The following is a 20,893-nucleotide window of genomic DNA, read 5'->3' on the forward strand; positions in this document are numbered from 1 at the left end:
TTATGTATTTATTTAAATTAAATTAATTACAAAATAAATACATTTTATTATTTTTTGTTAAATAAATTAAAACATTTTTATATATTTATTATCAAATATAATAAATTTCATGTATTTTTGTATTTGTCATATATTTTATTTTATTATCTCATGCATTTAAAAGTTTCATCCCTGGTACTTTAAATTAATTTTGATAAATTACTTTTAAATCATTATTGCAATAATTTGTGCCTTGTTTGTTGTGAAATTTGTTAGTGACGCCTAAGATAAGATTAATTTTAATTATAACTTAATTTTTCTTTAATTAGCAAAACAGGAGACAATAACATACGAAGTATACAACAAACTTCACCAAGAATTATTCTGAAAATGAAAATGTATGAAATGTGCATATCAGTGATAGTTAAATAATTTAAAGCGCAATTATATATAATATATATGTGTATGAAAGATTAACTATTTAATAGTAGGCATTAAAAATGGATATTAAGAATTGCGAAGATATTAGTACGCAGCTTTGTAGAAGAGGTTATTATTCAGATATTATTAAAGGTAAGATTTCCATAGTTATTACATTTGCAATTAAATGGAGATTGAAGCAAGTCTGATTATATAGATACTGATCATAATTTTATAAATTGTGCAGGGACCAAAATTGTTGATTTTCTACCTACTGCTTCGAGAAAAAGCAAACTTATGTGTCAAATTCGCACGGAACATCATATTCCGATTGTGAAAGATATTGAAATACAAGAAATGCATACTTACCTCGGTGCAGCCGAACGATGGATAACTTTCCCTGAAGATAAGTCTATCGTACGTAAATACATAATTACGCAAAATTAATTTGCTTCCACTGATTTGATTGATGTTTTATTGATTTAATATGTATTTTTGTCGATTTTATATGTAATATGTCATAAAAATATGGTAATTTTAAATTAATCATTTTATAAGAATAAAAGAAAATCCGATATGAAAAAGAGAGATTTATTTTATAATTATAAAAATGAAGAATAATATTTAAGGAGCTGTGCCAAAGATTTAAATATTACTATTGCATGCTTTGATCGATAATTTTTTAATTTTTATCCGTAATATTTACCTAAAATTTTTCATGATATTTTATGATCTTTTTAATTTAACTAAAGCGCACATATAAATTCTCATGGCTATGTGATTTTCAACAAAAAAAATATATCCAGTATTTAATTTTCTGATTCGCATTTTCATCTCTTAATTTGAAGGCTTTTCCAGCGGAGACATTTCTACCAAAAGTGCAAATGGAATATATCGTTGGACCAAAGACGCTACCGCGCAACATTGAGATGGAAAGAAGACGGAGGGCGTATAAGAATCTGAAAATAGAAGACGCTTTAGAAGCGGAAGGTGTCAAATCGCATGACATGTTACCGCCTGAGAAAATCCGTGCCTTGCTTTCGTACGATGAAAAATACGATTTGTACTCCAAGGCAAATTATTTACCATTGGAACTGTTTGACGACGAGGAATATGATTGTAGGTGAGAATGACACTATTTTATAATAATCAAGTTTGCTTTTTCTAGTACTAATATTACTTTAAACAACATTTGTCTATGAAACGTGTTGATTAAAAAAAATTGCAAACATTTTTACGTATAAATTAAAATTGTAAAATATATATATAACATATGCAAGACTATTAGGATGTGTAATATGATTTTCTTTTTTTTTTTTTTTTTAAAGTAAAATATTATAAAAATATTTTCTGAAAAGAATAAATATTATATAGATTTATTAAAAGTAAAATATCAATTTATAACAGAAATTCTTTTGTGTGCGAAAAAAAAAATAAAGATTTATAGCTAAAAAGTAAGACATATGTACTTTACTTTACTGTCATTATTATGCATAGAAGGTATAAAGCGATGTAACAATAGATACAGCAGAACAGAATTAGATTACAGAAACTTGCAACTCAATTTCGTGTTTCTGGTAAATTTTGACGGTAATAAATTCCAGAAGCGTAGTTTCGTACTAGGAAGCAATATTTGGGTAAATCATAGCAAATACAGGCTATTAAAGTAAGTTATGAGCCGAGTATCACACTCAACTAAAGCTGTAATATTAAATAAGCTTCTCAAAACATTTACATTGCAAATTATAAAGTTGCTAAATTTATTTCCACGTATATAATAATATTTAAATTTAAGATTAGATTAAAAAAATTCAATTTTTTCCTCATAATTCCTATAAAAATTTACATTTTATTATTTTGTTTAAAAAATAAGATATCTGATCTCTACACATTTCTCTTATGTACATGCAAGCAATAGTTATAATAAATAATTTATCTTTTGTACTCTTTCGAAAAATATCAATTACTGAATTGATATATTATGTACTAATATAATGTCATTTTTCCAATTATTAATACATAATTTGTAATATTCTGCAATTCGGTAGAACGGCAGAGGAATGGATAAATCTTGGCATCATCGATGGTATTCGTTACCCGTTACCAGCTTTAGTATTTGTCGAGAAAATTCTACACAAAGAAAGAATATTTGATCGTGATGACAAAACGCTCAGTAACTTGTTTGGTTGGTTTAATGCCGCCGTTACGAATTATGATAACAAGCGGAAACTCTGGTCTGTTCTCACTTTGGATACTTTCAAGCGGAAATTTCTCTTACCCAGAATATACATCCGATTTTATGGAGAGGACCCCAGGAAGTTTGCCCAAAGAATAGCTAATGCCGTCAAACAAAGACAAATTACTGAATCCAGAATTAGGTTAATTGGCAAACTTATTTAAAAGTTTCAGTATGAAAATAAATCTCTTCCTTACACTAAAAAAGCAATCTTACAAAAAATTATATATGTATATATATATATATATATTTTTTTTAAATATTTTATACATTAGAATAAAATGTATGGATAGAAAATATTTATAAAAGTGTAGCTTTGATAAATTCTTTTATTGTTATATATTTATGTGCAATATAATTAGAAAAATAGATTTACGTAGAAAAAATTATATATATATGGTTTTATTTAGAATAAACATAAAATAATCAATAATCTTCAAAATTTTGAAAAATAATGCAGAAAAATTTTATATATTTTCTATTCTTTTTATTTTGTACTCATTAGTAATTATCTTACATAAAAATTTGAAAATCTATATATCTAACGATAAGGAAATAATTCTATAAAAAAATTTTAATAAAATAAATCTCTATCTTGAATTTTAATTTTGAAAAAAAATACAATAACATTAACTATATTGCTGATATTGTTTAAAAAATTTTTTTTTTTTATACAGCAAATATAAATTTTGTTATCAATATTTAATATATATTGAAAGATCTAAAAAATCTACCGTTGATTGTGGAAGATGATAAGAAACTTCTGGATAAACACTTTTTATATGTTTCTGTAGATCCAATGCAAAATATTTGTAATGTTTTAAGATTATAATATTTTTGCTCAATATTTAATTGATATAACTGTACCTAGATATCAGTTTTATTTGGATTGCATGCCAGTAGACAGTATGCCAACACTCGATAAGAATCAACAAGAAGCTATAGTTTTCTCAGCCACACTACAAGGTTCCTTGAAATGCGAATCTGAATGCATTCCCAGCGTAGGTACATAATCATATATATATACTACTTATTTTCAATAGTTATTAAATTTTTACCGTAACATTTAGTTAATAGACGAAATTGTTTTGGAGTATCGCCGCGTTATGTGCGACCTTATGTGGAGATCTCTCATGGAGAAACATCCGGAAACATTTAATTTCATTACGTGGACAGAAATGAATCATATCTGCGAATTTGGCACACTGAAATCGAGAAAGATTTGCACCGAAATGAAAGATTTTACGGTAACTCATCTCTCTATGATATTTACGTTCGATCCATTCATCTTAATCATGATTTGTAATTACAAAATATCATCATAGAAAACGCAAAATTTTTTCCATTGGATAGTATTATACGTTGTGCCGGAAGTACACGTAGCCATGCAGGGCGTAGTCGCCGAATGTATTCATGTGTCAAATATGAATTTATTCTTCTTGATTTATGGAAAATCAATATATCTGTCGGAATTCGAATCGCAACAGAATCAAGAAAGTAGCACGGTGATAAAGTTTCTGAAAGAAACGTGGGTGGAAAATATTACGAAATCGATTAGATTGTGTTTAAGGGACATTGGAAAAGGATCGTTTGATCTTGAACAACGAAGTCATGATGTGTATAATGTGGTGAAATTGAAAAGATTCATGGATCTTATTATATGTATAATGCAGGTATAGAAAAAGTATCAAAGTCTTTAAAAAAAGATTAATTGCATTTTATAAAAATGTTTCAGATTGTACAATATATTATATGATTATTTTATTTTTTATTGTATACTTATAATTTTTATCTAATATCTGGTTATAATTGAATGGCTTAAATAAATAAAGGATAAGATAATTAAAATATAATTTATTGATTTGAAAAAGCAAGAAAAAGTATTTATTATAGAAAATATAAGTATCTTCCTATTATATTCTTATTATGAGAAATAAAAACGTCAATTCAAATTTATATTTCAAAACGTTTAGAATAATTACATGAAATTAATAAAATTGAAATCATTTGTTTCTCTCCCATTTATAATTTTTATCTAATATCTGGTTATAATTGAGTGGCTTAAATAAATAAAGAATAAGATAATTAAAATATAATTTATTGATTTGAAAAAGCAAGAAAAAGTATTTATTATAGAAAATATAAGTATCTTCCTATTATATTCTTATTATGAGAAATAAAAACGTCAATTCAAATTTATATTTCAAAACGTTTAGAATAATTACATGAAATTAATAAAATTGAAATCATTTGTTTCTCTCCCATTTAGGTAAAATCTTGGATAAAAAAAATACATTTTGATTATAATATATGTATTGTATTAATTTACAAGTTAATTAACGTAACTAATAAAAATTGAGAATTTTATAATTAATAATTATAATATTTTATTTATTATAGAATGCGCTTCGGAATTTAGTGGAGAAATCAATTGCTCTGTATTTAGAAATGCTGGAAACTCCAGCACTTTGTACCTTAAATATAGAAGAAAATTTTACATGGGGAGACGATCTCGTAAACACGCCATTTAAATCTCCAGTGAACCCTATTTTCAATATTGATATCGGAATGAATGATGAAACTGCTTATTATTTAACGAATCTCGAATCATTTGAGGTATGGACATTTAATGATTTTCTTGTGCGTTAATATATAAATTAGATTATTAAGTTCACAAATTATTTTACAATTAAAAATTATTTTTAGAAAAGCACGTACGCATACACATTTAAAAATGTATTCCTATTCTTGTGATAATAAGTCGAAAGATTTAATTGATTTTATTGGAGATTTTATTATAAATTGTAAGAAATAAATGTTTGATAAATTAGTTTATTAATTTTCAGGAAATTATCGTAGATCTGTTAAACAATTCCTTGAGTCAATGTCATCAAATTAAACAAGTTCACCCTTTCTTGCTGCCCTTTCTAAAGTTTCCTAAAGATTTATATCTCAGCTCAGTGGGCTTACTGGAAAAGGAAGTTTGCAAAGTTCGCGATCGTTTGAGAACCGCTTATCAGAAGTCCGTAATACCCCTAATAGCATACTCAAACGAGTACCAGCAGTATTTAGAATTTTATAAATTGAACATTGAAAAATACGTGGAGTGAGTATAGATCGCTTCGTGCCATAACGGGTCGTTTAATCGTTTTTATCAAAATTTTCTCAATTTCTAACTTTTCTTTTTTCTCGATTCTCGACAAAATGAGATTCTAGATTATAAAAATCTATATTTAGCCATTATCTTTTCTAATCAATTGTCTTTTGCAGGGACTTCAAGAATGCGGATCATACCGCTGCGGAAGTCAAAGATGAAATATCCTTTCACTTTAAGATGAAATCGGTTCTTGAACTGAAGCTGCCGAAAGATATCGTCATAGGTGCCTTCTGCGTGAATGTCCGACCTCTCAGACAATTCTTGATACAAAAACGACAAAATTGTTGCACGCAGTTGCTCATAATGTTCACTGAGAGCCTAAGAGAGCGGCTCGACGTCGTTTTATCTGATTACATGGAAATTAGAGCAAGGCTGAAAGCAAAGCCGCTCAATATCGAGCAATTATTTGAGGAGCAAGAGTGGATGGAAACCATACCGCTAACGGTGAAAGGTTTGGATAAAATCATACAGAAGCTGAAGTATGAATACGATATTCTCGATCACTTTTGGTGGAATCTGTCAGATCAAGACTTCGAAGCCAAATGGCAAGCCATCGGTTTTCCTCAGCAAATACAGTTACATGTAAGACTCACAATTGCCTTTTATCATATAAAGACGCATGTGGCCAATCGAAATATTAAAGATAATCAAATATTTTTTTTTTTTAATATAAAATCTTGATATCTTTAAGTATTTGCTAAATAATATAATAGAAAAGCGAGAGAGAAAGTATTGTTTAAAATTAATAATATAATAAAAAGAGAATTTTAAAATAGAGGAATTTTCGTATATTATGCGCAGATACAAGAGACTAAGGAATGTTTTGCGATTGAGTACGACAAATTCTACAAGGCTCAGGTACAGGATGAAATCTTGCTTACGGAGAGAATCAACACACTCGTGGGAAACGTTACAAACGTAGCGCTGCAAACGGATATCAACAGAATACACGAAATGGCCATAGAGGTGAAGAGAATTTGGAAAATGATAAAGGAGTGCCAAGATACGAGTTTATTGTTGAACGAGAGACAAAACTTATTCGGGATGAACGTGGTGCGGTTTGAGCAATTGGACCTATTGATAAAGGAATTCGAGCCGTATCAGATTTTATGGATTACCGCATCCGGTAATTAGATGAGAGAATTAGACATTTACATTAAAACGTGTGAAATTTTGCAAAACTTTTCTATTATATAAAACAATAGGATTCGAGTTTTTTTTTTTTTTAAATAGATAGATTTTCACATCAAATTTGCAATTTTTTTCATTCATTAAACTTTGTATAGGTATTTATAATAATCTTTCCGTTTTTTTTTTTTTTTAATTTTATTTTTATGGTATTTTCTATTCTTGTTATTTCTATTCTTGTTAGTTTTATTATTTATTATTTATTTACTATTTATTGTTATTATTATTATTGTTAGTTCTACTCTATTTAATTTGCCATTTTTATTTTATTTTACAAAGCCAATTTGGAATGATAATATATCGTTAAATATTATTAATGTATTTAAGTAATTTTTTTCATATCATTAACGTGTCATCCATATCTTCAATAACTCAATAATTTATAACCAATTTAAACCGAATATTTCTTACATCCAAAATGTAGATTGGTTAAAGTGGCAAGAAATATGGATGGATAATCCTTTGATAACCGTCGATCCTACTCAAATTGAAAGCATGGTTATTGACATGCACAAAGCTATGTCGCGTTGCGTGAAAATATTCCAAGAGAATCCAAGTAGGTCGATATTTTGTTTAAAATTCATTGAATTTGGAATACATGATATTTGCAATTCATAGAGAAACCAGCGACGATGTAAAAAATATTTGATACACTTTTTCGCAAATTGCAGAGATAGCCGCTATAGCGCTCACTATAAGAGATCAAATTGAAGTATTTAAGCCTTACATCGGCATGATACAGGCTCTGCGAAATCCAGGAATGAAGGCGCGACATTTTGAGGAACTTACTAAGGAAACCGGCATACAAATGGAACTTACGCCAACTTTAACTTTTAAGAGCTTAGTCTTAAGCGATGTGATGAAATACGAAGATACTGTGAAAGCCGTTGCAGAAACTGCAGCGAAGGAATATTTGATAGAAGGTGCTCTCGATAAAATGATGACCGAATGGGAAACAATTATGATGGAGATTCTTCCGTATAAAAAGACTGGTGCGTAAAGGAAACAATCTTTTCCTCATATATTTTTAAATACTAGGTTAAATATTAGGTTTCAATAAATTGTAAAGGTATTAAATTTTACATTTATTTTATTTTTAATTAATTTATTTATTTTATTTATTTTATTTTATTTTATTTTATTTATTTTACTTTGGATAATTAAATGGGTTTAATTTCATTATATAACAAGAATTTTATGTGTTTATTATCTTTTTTACTTAATGATTTATAAAGATAGATATAATTAATTTAACTAAGAATTAAAAATATCTTGTGTTATATTATATATATATATATATATATATATATATATATATTATCTATTTAAAAAATACTTGAAACATTAAAACTTAATTGATTGCTGTAATATAAATAATTTAATTAATTAATATAACTTATAATTTAATAATTATTATATATATATATAATATTTAATAATTATTATATTAATAATTTAATTAATTAATAATTTAACTTTTGTAATTTAAATAACACATTGATTTATTTATAATATATAATGCCTTAATGCATTTATATAGATACATATATAATGAAGATTTCCGACGAAATCGCTATTCTCTTGGACGACGATATAATTAACACTCAGCATCTAAGTCTCAGTCCTTTCAAAGCTGCCTTTGAGAATCGAATCGATGAGTGGGAAGCTAAATTGAGATTAATTCAGGAAGTGATTGCGCAATGGACGGAAGTGCAAAAGTAACAATTACAGCTCAACTTCTGTTCGTCGCTATTAAATAAATATATATACTATTGACTTAATAGAGTATATGCACAGGCAATGGATGTATTTGGAGCCGATATTTTCGTCGGAGGATATTAATCGGCAGTTACCCGTAGAAACGAGAAAATTCAATACAATGCAGCGTATCTGGAAGCGAATCATGAAAAATGCACATGCTTACCCATACGTATGTAAACTAAATTTGTTGTCATATTTCGCGTACGTTTCTCTTTCTATCGAAATCTCGATCTATCGGAACGACGGAAATTCTACATAAAACATTATTCAATTGGGGGAGAATAATGTGTTATAAAAAAAATACATTTGTGATATTAAATTGTATTTTTTTTTTTTTGTATTTATTCTATATTAAAAGTAAGACATACTAAAAGAAATATTAAATGCACTTTTTATTTGTTATTTTTAATTTTGAGTATGCAGTTAAGCATTGCATCATATTGAATTTATTCGTTATTTTATGTACGTTTTGTAGGAATTTTGATGTGTTATTGTTAATTTTGAAATAAGAGGTAAAAAACTGTAACTAACTTTTATGTAAAAATTCAATGTTATCGTATTGATTTTATTTGTTGCATGTTACCTACATTTTATAACAACTTTGTTTATATTTCAAAGAATAATATACTTCAAAACCGTATTCGCAGCGCATTTTTCCATTATTTTCCATTATGTTGTTATCTCATTTTTAATGCACGCGCACACATATAACCTTTGTTTTTAAAAATTTTTAAACATTTTAATATTTTAATATTTTTTATTATGTAAGAAACAAGAATATATATTATTTATAAATGAATACTTGAATATAAATTCTAGTTTACATATAAATATATAAAAGAAATGTATCATATTTTACTAATGATAAACTTTTCAGATAATTACAACATGCGCGGATAAAATTTTATTGGAGAGCCTAAAGGAATGCATGCTGCTGCTAGGAGCAGTCGAGAAAGGTCTGTCAGATTACCTGGAAACTAAGCGAATGATCTTCCCACGCTTCTACTTCTTAAGCGATGACGAGCTGCTGGAGATAATTACCCAGACGAAGCGTATCCAGGCGGTTCAGCCGCATCTGAGGAAATGTTTTGAAAATATGAAGGAATTGAGATTCGAACATGATCTCAGAATAACGAGAATGTATTCCGCTGAGTACGAAGAGGTCACGCTACGACCATCGATTTATCCCGAGGGAAATGTCGAGAATTGGTTGGGACTGGTCGAGGACGCGATGCGCAATACCCTGCGAGAATTCATCAGCGAGGCCCTCGAAATTGTGGAAACGACAGAGCGAGAGCAATGGTTATATATGTGGCCAGGCCAGGTGGCTCTTTGCGGAAGTCAGACGTATTGGACCGCCCATGTAGAGAACGGTATCAGGAAAAACGCATTGTCTGATTATTATAATCAGATGTTGTTGCACGTACGTAATGTAGCAAAAATAATTTCTTTCTTTTTCTACTCAGATCAATACATTTTGTTAATTTCGATTTTTGTTATTTAAATAAATATATACTTTGTTTCGAAAAATATTTTATTGTATTAAATAAAAATTATTTGCATATAATAAAAATTATAATTTTTTAAATAAATTATTTAAAATTTTAAGATGAAAAAATATTTATTTGAAGAATTTATTTCTTAAAATAAAGAAAACTTGTATTTTTTAAACAAGCAGTCAAAAATTTAAAAAATGTTTTTTAAATTTTTTTTTTAAAGAAAGAATTTAGTATAATATGTAATTTAATATAATATTTTTTTTTTAAATTATACAAAGTTTCTTCTCGTTCTTTTCTTGCATTTCTTATAAGCTTACGTTTTTTATAAGATGAAGTAGTTCATTAGCCAAATTATAGTTCATTAACGAAATCTCTTATGCAATATTTTTCTCACACACTTATATCTTCTCTTATATTTTGAAAGATTTACAGTAATTGTTTAGAGGAATTAGCGCGCTTCTTTAATATTTTATATATTACATAATATGAAATGTGCATTAAGGAATTTAAAAAGTTTGATTAAATCGATATTATAGAATGTAATTTACACAAACCTGGAAATAATACATATACGTTGGCTTTAATAATATTTTATAGTTGGAGATGTTACAAAAATTAATACGCAGCCCGCAAACCGAGATTCAAAGATTGATGCTGGAGGCTATAGTTATAATTGAGATTCACGCCAAGGAAGTTTTGCATAAACTAATCCAAGAGAAGATAATCAATGTCAACGATTTTGAATGGATCTCTCAATTAAGATATTACTGGATTGATAAAGATTTGAAGATTCGCGTAGTAAATGCTGAGTTTTCGTATGAGTGAGTTTTTTAGCCATTTGATTAACTTTTTTTACTAGAATTAATAAGAAAAAGTAAATAAAATTTATGATAATACATTAATAATCGAATTCGGAAGAAAAACTTATGTCAAAAATTTTAAAAATAAAAAGAATTAGAAGATTAAAAACTATATTAAATTTATTAATTATTTTAAAAAATTCTGTAAGACTTCTTCAGTGATGCAGTAATTTTTTTGTTACATATATATTGTAGCTAAAATTGTGCTAGAATGTAGGTAGTTGAAATTTTCAAATATTTTTGAACTTCAGCGCTCACTTTAAAATATCTCATTTTTGTACATGAAACAAAGGAAATTCATTTTCATGTTCTTTGATCTTATAAAATTGACATGACAACTAATCTAATTGTATCTACTCCTAAATTTAATTGTAAGATAATTTTGGAGCTTGTTTTAGATATGAGAGGAACATCGCGCGACAGGTCTTTGTAGAAATTTCATAGAAAATCTTCTGTTAAATAAGATACAATTTCCCTCTCTCAAAGTCATAACTCTGTTGATGTTCTATATTAGGCATACAGAATATATATAGCATTCTCTTACGCCAGTCTCTTAAGTCATTTTCCTTTGTGACTTTTAACACATAAGAAAACGAGAAGCTTGCTCAAATTAGAATCTTTCTCGAGCACTGCGAGGGCGTAAATTTAAATTCTTATATTTCCCTTTTACGCTTATTTGTTACTTTAAAATTATGCAATAACTTTAAAATTATTCACTTATATGATTGATTTTTAATCTAAATTGGGAATAAATAAAATTAAATATTTTTTATTTTTATTTTTTATTTTTATTTTTATTTTTATTTTTATTTTTATTTTTATTTTTATTTTTATTTTTATTTTATTTTATTTTTAGTTTTATTTTTTAATTTAGGAATTGAGATTTTATTTTTTTTTTTTAAATATTTTAATTTTTTAAGATCAGATCAATTAAAATATACACAACTTACGAACATACCCACAAATTGAAGATATTCTTATTGCTCAAAATACATATTTACTTCAATATTACGGGGATGTAATTAATGTACTTACCTGCCTGTAATGCTTTCATAAAAGTGTGTCGCCCTTTGCTGCGGTTAGGTCCTCTTACAAGGATATACTAATTAATGCCTTCCACCACTCAGGATTGCTCGATTGATTTCGGCTAATTTAGCTTTCAATAACTTTGCGGTAGAAATGTGTTGTCTTTTTTCAACAGAATAAATTATTGAATTAAGGAAATCATTATTATCATATATATGTTTTCTCTATATCTTGTAGATACGAATATTTAGGTAACAACGGTAGGCTAGTAATTACGCCGTTGACTGATCGCTGCTATCTTACACTTACCGGGGCGTTGCATCTAAAATTCGGTGGTGCACCTGCCGGTCCAGCGGGCACTGGTAAGACGGAGACTACTAAAGACCTCGCGAAAGCATTCGCCATTCAATGCGTGGTTTTTAACTGCTCCGATCAGCTGGACTTTCGATCCATGGGCAAGTTCTTCAAGGGTCTTGCCAGGTAGGTGCTACAAATATTTTATATACGTTTCTTTACACTTTCAAGTTAATGAGAGTTTACCTAATTGTAAATCAATCATCGATTTTAATTAACAATTAAATATGACTTTATGATATTCGCAGCACCGGTGCATGGGTCTGTTTTGACGAATTCAATCGAATCGATATCGAGGTTTTGTCCGTCGTAGCGCAACAAATTATGACTATACAAAAGGCACAACAGATGCGGGCGAGTGAGTAAGTAAGCAACAGCCCGTAAATAAATGCTTAACATAGAGTGAATTGAAACAATGAAAATCATTACACGACAAAGTAATTTGAACAATATCTTTTTTAAAGAACGTAAAACGTCATCATTTAATTCTGGTTGTGTTTAATATAAAGATATAAATAATTTAAATTAATATTTACTTATAAAGTATGCGATACTAGAAAATTAAAAAAATAATATAAATCAGCTTTAAAATTTGTATTGCAGAATTAATTCTAAACTTATTAAGAATTATACAAACATCTTAATTTTAATTAATTTGGCATAAATTTTAAATCAAAGATTTTACAGCGTTTCAATTAATTTCGTAAAAATTTCGTTCATTTGCAGATTTGTTTTTGAAGGATTCGAGATCATCTTAAAGCCATCCTGCGCTGTATTCATCACTATGAATCCTGGCTATGCAGGTCGGACGGAGTTACCTGACAATTTGAAGGCACTTTTCCGCCCCGTGGCTATGATGGTGCCAAATTATAGTCTCATTGCTGAAATATCTTTATTCTCATACGGCTTTGTGAATGCAAAAAGCGTTGCCCAAAAAATCACGACTACTTTTAAGCTGAGCTCGGAGCAACTAAGCACACAAGTATTCTTATTTTCCTGACATTTTTGTTTTTCTCTTTTCACGGAAAAACAAAACTTATGAAAAATTCAAATAATACATATACATTAATATTACTATATATCTTAAGAAATCTCGGATAAGCGAAACAAAACACATCCAGAACATTTGTTCAAATAATTATATTGAAAAGATAGATTATTATATATACATATATAGTCAACAATTTACAATTTTAGTTAAATATTGAAATAATACAATATGTAAATTAATCTCGTATTACGATAAAGATCTTGATCGTTTCATGCTTTTCAAATATAGTTATGTCAATTAATTGAAATTAATTGTTTTTAATTGTAATTGGATAGGATCATTATGACTTCGGCATGCGTGCGGTAAAGACTGTTATTGTAACTGCTGGCAATTTGAAACGGGAGCAGAAAGACCTTGAAGAAGACCAAATCTGTCTCCGGGCCTTGAGGGATGTAAATGTTCCTAAGTTTTTGAAGAACGACTTAATGTTGTTTAATGGTAAATTAGTTTAAATGCCAAAATTTTGGAAGATTTTTATAATTGTTTTTAAATAATCCAATAGTTAAAGAATTTATTTATTCATAAATTAGATAATTTTTGCAGTGGACTTTTCATTAAATTTACACACACACACGCGATATATTTTATATCTTGTTAAAAAAAATTTACGACAGATATCCTATACATTTATTATTATATATGTTTAAAAAAATATATTATTTTTTTTAAGAATATTTTATATATAATGTGTGTATTTTTTTTCGTATGAAAGTATATATCGCGCAAACAATCAAATATATTCACGATTTATTTTATTATCTTAAAAATTTTACACTTATATGTATATTTATTTTATAATAATTATATATATTTTCCTTTACTTCTCTTTCTATTATACTTTATTAACTTTTATATGTGTAACTTATTAAATAAATGAATTTGTTTTCCATAACTCCGCAAAGAAAAAGACAAACAAGACAATCATTATTTTTCTTTCTTCCAGGTATTGTGTCGGACCTCTTTCCCGGGCTGATCGAGAAACCAGTAGATTATGGGATCCTGGAAGCAGGCATTCGCAAATCTATTGAACAAATGGACTTAGAAGACGTTAATGGTAAGTTCAGTCTTTCATTTATAACTTCAGTTTCCTCATTTAAGTCTCCATGTTGGAATACATTGCTCTATCTTCTGATACGCAACAGGACAAAATTATTTTATAACTGTTTGAAATATTTTATATATAAAATGGGGAGAGAAAATGCAAATATATCAAAGGTTGTATACATAAAAAAAAATTTTCAAATTTATTCTGTGTGAAAAATATTTCATTTGTAAAAAAAAGAAAAGTTCAAATTCTTATAAAATTGATTTATATCTGATTTAAAATTTACTATTGACAAGAAAGATTGTTTATGTTTACATTTTCTCTGTTAAAATTCTTTCCGAACATAGATGTTTTCTATTTACAAATTAATATATAAAATACAATTTTGCGATGTTTTTGAAAGCATAGATGAACCATTGCTGATGAATAAAGAAATAAATAATAAACTAACTAACTGCGTACTTACAAGTTATCACTGCTGTTTCGTGACCGGCATTCGTCATCTTATGAGTAACATATAAAACAAGCTATTGTTGAAGTCCAATGTATTTTATTAATTTTTGTTTAATTAAAAAACATATATATATATATATATAGTTAAATTAATTTAGCTTCTAATGCCGGAAGTATTTTATTCAATGAGTAATAAATACTTTATTTAGCTCGCATTTAAAAAAAATTCTGCTTCTAATACACGGTTTATTAAACTATAAGAGTCTTTTTATGTTCCTTCTCTCTCTCTCTCTCTCTCTCGTAAAAAATTATTTTTTTTATTTTTTAACAATTGCGTAAAAATTTAAATAAAACATTTTGATAAGCAATAATAATATTAATTTGTCATTATAATGTTTTTTATTAATATTATAAATTTATGAACTTTCTAATAAATATATATTTTTATTAAATCGTTAGTCACATAAATTAAGAATGTTGAGTATTTATACGGAAAGCCTTAATAAGATAGATGTTATGCAATCATTAGTATGCAGAAACTAATCAGAGAATCATAAGCCAAAATCATGATTATAGCAAAAAGACTATCTAGACTGCGAAATAATTAAAGCCAAATAATCAATTATAGTTATATATATATATATATGACTATTATATTGCAAGATTAATATTTTAATTTTATATGTGTTACAAATTCTTTATTTTCCTCTCTTTTGTTATTGATTTATGTCACTCATAAAAAGATTTTAAATTATATAAACAGTGAGTTCGAAATTAATGTCAATAGGTTTAAAATATCAAGCCAATATATAAATAAAATGATTTGTTATATATTCATAGCATATTAATTTTGATGAATAAATAATTCAGTTATTGTTTGCATTGCAAATATTAAATAAAATTTCACGTTTCCATAACATGTTTCTATAACATTGTTTGAGAATCATGCTTGCTTTTAAATGTTATATGAATTATACATTTATTTAATGATAAATAATTTTTACTATAAAATATTCTATTTACACACACACAATTATTGTATAAATATTGATATATAAATATTTTAACAATATTTTATAAAACTGTTAATTGCTACTAATCGAGAGACGCTAATCACGTATTATACTAGCATGCATAGAAAAAGCGCACAAAAAGCAATACATTTTTTTCTAGAGAATATATATTTTTGTTGCTTCTTCGTAATTTTATGTATACATCTCGTCACGAGAGAGAGAGAAAAAGAAAAAAAGAACACATTCATATTAATATGTTTATACTTCACAAAATTACGAAAATCATGAAAATAAATGTCACAGCGTATGAAACGTGTATTTGCATTAAAGACACTAAAGCATCCAATTTGGAAGCACGCGCTAAAAGGTGGCAATGCCATATGCGCGTTGGATCGATACCGGCATTCGGAGCTTCCACAATTTAACCATACTTCGTAGAATCTATTAACTGCGCAATTCTGATTACAGACTTCGTGAGAAAGGTGATTCAGCTATATGAAACCACGCTGGTGCGCAGCGGATTAATGCTCGTGGGTCCAACTGGGTCCGGCAAGACTAAGGTAAGTGTCGAGCAGGATAAACATTTTTCTGTTATCCCGTATAGATCTTTAGATGAAAAACCGCCTTTGAATTTCTACGTAGTGCTAGCGTTAATATTTTAATCGTCGTATTTTCGCGCGCTCAACGAAACTTTATTCCAAGCAACATTAATCTGTATCGCGATACTAGTTTGATGCGTTCAAATAATTTTATCATTTCGAAGTATCTATTTCACGAAGATTTATAAATGATCAAAGGAAAAGAATTTTTAAAAAGAATAAGATTTCTTCACTCAATTGCAGTAATTCGACTGCAAATTACTTGTCTGGATATTATACAAAGTGTCGAAAATTTTATTTTTTTAATGAAAAATTAAAGCTCTTTAGATTATTTCAAACAAGTTTTCTTTAATTAATAGACATAATGCTTTTTTACAGAAATCTTATAAAATATTGTCTTTTATAGATATTTTATAAAATATTAGTAATTTTACAGCTCAAACTTAGCTTGGCAATTTAATTATTTTATTATTTTTTAAGTAGTCATATAATTTTAACTGTTATACATCTTACATAATAACAGTAAGAATAAACAGAAAATTTATAAAAAAAAAGGAACAAAAAGGTATTTAGAAAAACTATTATTAACGTAGAGAATATACTGTTGTTTACGCAGAGTTATATTTCCAGTAATTATATTTTATAATTTGATATTTTAGTACGAAAATAAACAAATATTTTTACAAAGTATTATGACAAAAATGAATGGAAAATACAAAAGGTTTATATTTTTTTAAGATATTTTAATAAAAATAAGATTTTATACACACATATATATTGCATATTTATTTCTCATATGTATATATATATATATATATATATATATGTGTGTGGTGTGTGTGTGTGTGTGTGTGTGTGTGTGTGTGCGTGTGCGTGTGCGTGTGCGCGCGTGTGTGTGTGTGTGTGTGTGTGTGTGTGTGTGTGTGTGTGTGTAAAAGATAAATAAAGACATAAATTCTCGCATTTGAAAGTGACATAATTCTTCATATTAAATACAAAGATGCTTGCTTGAGGTGGAACTCAAATTATATTCTTGTTTTATTATCCATTTATTCTGTTAAATTAGAAGTTTTCTAATTTTAAAGTGACTTCTTCCATGATAAATGAGAAACGTGGCAATTTTTTTTTATTATTTTCTATATTTAACTAAGAAATTCAATTATTTATGATGCAAAATGTGAAAAGACTTTATATTAATGGTGACTGATGATGTTGATGACGTATCCGATCTAGCAATATGGATCTGATCAATCAAGAATTGATCATGTAAATCAAGCGAAATGGAGAAATAAACATACTTTTAGTAAGATTAATATGCTTGATCACATACAATACAATACGTATCCATGCACATAGTATATACTGGGTGTCCCGAAATTAAATGCCAAAACTTTGGGTGCGTGTGAGAGATTGATGAACTAAGAAATTCTCCTAAAGTTTTGACATTTAATTTCGGGACACTCTGTATATACCATATGTTATTCTTTCCATATACGTATTTTTGCAGAATATATGTCCAGAGTATGTGTAAAGAGTCAAGCTAACAAAATCTACATTTCTTTAGTGCTCTGAGAAAATATCCGATATTTCATCAGACGAAAGATACATTATCTCATTTTTTACAGAAAATAAAAAGTGATAAGTACATATATACACCAACAGTTTATTTCTTCCCAAAAACAGAACGTGATTTATAAATAAATTTTCAATGCCTAAAGTGGAATAAAATGATTTTCTCGAATCTCTTTTCAAAAAACAACATTAATTTATTTACATAACATATAAATAGTAATTGTATCATGAAGACTGTAATATACATAAATATATATATAATGTATATATACATGAAAAATGCTACGTAATATCAATATAATACATTTAAACGCTTATCATGTTCGTTTAGACTAGTACATTAATAGCGCGTGTCAATAAATTTGGGATCGTAAACCTAATTTTATGTGATTTCACTATACTGATTTTAATATATTAATGCAGTAGATGAAAATACACAATATTTCATACATTTAATTCAACACGTTGCTAAAGATGTATTATGTGAAAACGAATATCATTTACAACGTATCAACTTCCTAATCAATTCAAATATAAACAAAATAATATGTTTAAACAGAAAATACACCTGACCCACTTTTGACATAATCGCATGTGATAATGAAATGCATAGTCACGTAGAGAGACTCTCCTTGCTTTGTCACTTAAACAAAGGGTAATGATATCTATTGTTCAAGAATATACACAGTACATACATATTGTATATATATTTAATACATCTTTTCCTTAAGCAATACATTATACATTATATACAGGAATGCGCACCACAATGATAATCACACTATTGCGTGTGTATATGTATACATATATATATATATATATATATATATATATATATATTTAGATTCCCGTTTTCTTTAATATCTCTTAAACTACTCTTTGTTGTTCTTAAAATATATGTTTTATAAATGTGATAGATTCAAAAGAGAAGCTCAACTAACAATAAATTTTTTTTATAAAAAAATATAGAAATTTTATAGAACAGATATATTTATACATTTACTTTTTCATGCTCCTCTCTCGTTGGATATATAATTATTTTACTGATATATGTGATATTATATACGTGAGGATGATATTTAGCGACTTTTAAAGTCATTTCTTAATATCGATGATATAATAGAGAATATGATGTTACAATAGAGAATCAATTTGCATATTTCGATTTTTAGAATCACTTTTATTGGACCTTTATTATATTTAACGATTTTAACAATTTATTTTTAGATGTGTGTGTTCTTAAAAGTAAAAATATTATGTATAACATATTATTACTGTTAATAACAGTATATATTATCTGTCTTTCCCTCTCTTTCTTCGCTCCCCCTTCCCCCTCCTCACCATTTTTCTCATTCTTTCTTTCTCTCTCTCTCTCTCTTTAAAGCATATAAACATAAATACTTATAAAACTAAAAATGCGTTTAGATATCACACACAAGAAATAACAAGATTGACTAATACCATTACGAAAATGCGATATACAAAACGTAACATCCTAATAAAATATAATCAATTAATTCATATATAAAATTATTCATAAATAAATGGATGTTTTATATACGTGAGTTAAATGCTTTAGATTATATATACAAGATTATCTCGTATTACACACGAAGCCAGAGATTATATTCATTACTATTTATCTGCATGAGATTTGAAACCATAAAAAAAAAAAATCGCGAAAATACAGCCTTATCTGAGATTTGTATGAAATTGTAGTTCCAGAGAGATATCTTTTTCATAAAGAAACGTCGAAAAAATTTTTTTTCCTGTGATTTCCCTAGACGAGCTCTCGCTCAATCGATCTCCACTTTAATTGAGCAAAAAACAAAACGCGAAAGAAACGTAACACGCGAGAAATGAACACGAGAAATGTAGTAACTCAATTTCTTTTGTAAGTTTCACATAAAAAGTGCAATCTACGTATTTATTCGCCAATTTTTTTCTCGATAAAAAATCAATATTTTTAACATTTAACTAATTTATATTCTTTTCCTCAATTTATGACACTATTGTAGTAAATTAATATCAAATTTTATTTTAATGCAAATTTTTTAAAGAAAATATTAGGAAACTTACACAACATTTTTTCCCAATAAACTGTTTTTTTTTTTTATATTTTTATATTTTTTATATTTTTATAATTTTATTGAAAAAATAAAGAAAAATATAATTTATATATTATATTGTTTTATAACATATTTATTTATTTTTTTATAACACATTTATATATTATATTTTTCTATAATTTATATTGCTATATAAAAATTATAAAACAATGCTGTTGTCAAATTAATAAAAATTAAAACATTTGAACTAAAATATAGTTAAATATTAATTTAAAATCAATTTCCCTCCTTCTCCCCACAAATTTATTTTAAAGATAAATTTGAAACAGAACATTATTACAAGTTTTATTTTTACATTTTTTTATTCTTTTACAACGTTGCTATATAAATTGTGTCATAACCTTTCGAATGTTATTTAACAATCTATTCAAATCGAAAGTTTTAGCAAACATTGACTTCAAAAATTTTATTCTACATTGCATTTAAAATAGATTTTAACTTCCTGTTGATGTATGTTTTAATGATAACTAAATATTATCGCTATCTGTTATTTTTTTTTTTTTTTTTTTTTTTTGAACATGTTATAAACCGAGAACTAGAATTTAACTTAC

The 20,893-nt window shown here is 27.0% G+C and overlaps 1 protein-coding gene across 1 annotated transcript in view; it reads left to right on the plus strand.

The window, feature by feature from the left end:
- Positions 1–479: 479 nt before the first annotated feature.
- The window catches only part of LOC126851650 (dynein axonemal heavy chain 1-like), an 85,060-nt gene continuing 64,646 nt past the window's right edge, over positions 480–20,893 (plus strand). Inside the window, exons 1-23 of the mRNA XM_050595812.1 lie at positions 480–552; positions 647–816; positions 1,248–1,522; positions 2,448–2,777; positions 3,507–3,636; positions 3,706–3,882; positions 3,961–4,308; positions 5,036–5,251; positions 5,482–5,741; positions 5,906–6,374; positions 6,594–6,918; positions 7,405–7,536; positions 7,652–7,972; positions 8,521–8,698; positions 8,778–8,910; positions 9,619–10,164; positions 10,838–11,061; positions 12,364–12,606; positions 12,729–12,842; positions 13,207–13,462; positions 13,807–13,969; positions 14,475–14,585; positions 16,511–16,602. Of these exons, the coding sequence (XP_050451769.1) occupies positions 480–552; positions 647–816; positions 1,248–1,522; positions 2,448–2,777; positions 3,507–3,636; positions 3,706–3,882; positions 3,961–4,308; positions 5,036–5,251; positions 5,482–5,741; positions 5,906–6,374; positions 6,594–6,918; positions 7,405–7,536; positions 7,652–7,972; positions 8,521–8,698; positions 8,778–8,910; positions 9,619–10,164; positions 10,838–11,061; positions 12,364–12,606; positions 12,729–12,842; positions 13,207–13,462; positions 13,807–13,969; positions 14,475–14,585; positions 16,511–16,602 (5,286 nt within the window). The remainder of the gene's footprint in view (positions 553–646; positions 817–1,247; positions 1,523–2,447; positions 2,778–3,506; positions 3,637–3,705; positions 3,883–3,960; positions 4,309–5,035; positions 5,252–5,481; positions 5,742–5,905; positions 6,375–6,593; positions 6,919–7,404; positions 7,537–7,651; positions 7,973–8,520; positions 8,699–8,777; positions 8,911–9,618; positions 10,165–10,837; positions 11,062–12,363; positions 12,607–12,728; positions 12,843–13,206; positions 13,463–13,806; positions 13,970–14,474; positions 14,586–16,510; positions 16,603–20,893) is intronic.

The sequence above is a fragment of the Cataglyphis hispanica genome, chromosome 8 (genome assembly GCF_021464435.1).
Source record: "Cataglyphis hispanica isolate Lineage 1 chromosome 8, ULB_Chis1_1.0, whole genome shotgun sequence".
Classification (NCBI taxonomy): domain Eukaryota; kingdom Metazoa; phylum Arthropoda; class Insecta; order Hymenoptera; family Formicidae; genus Cataglyphis; species Cataglyphis hispanica.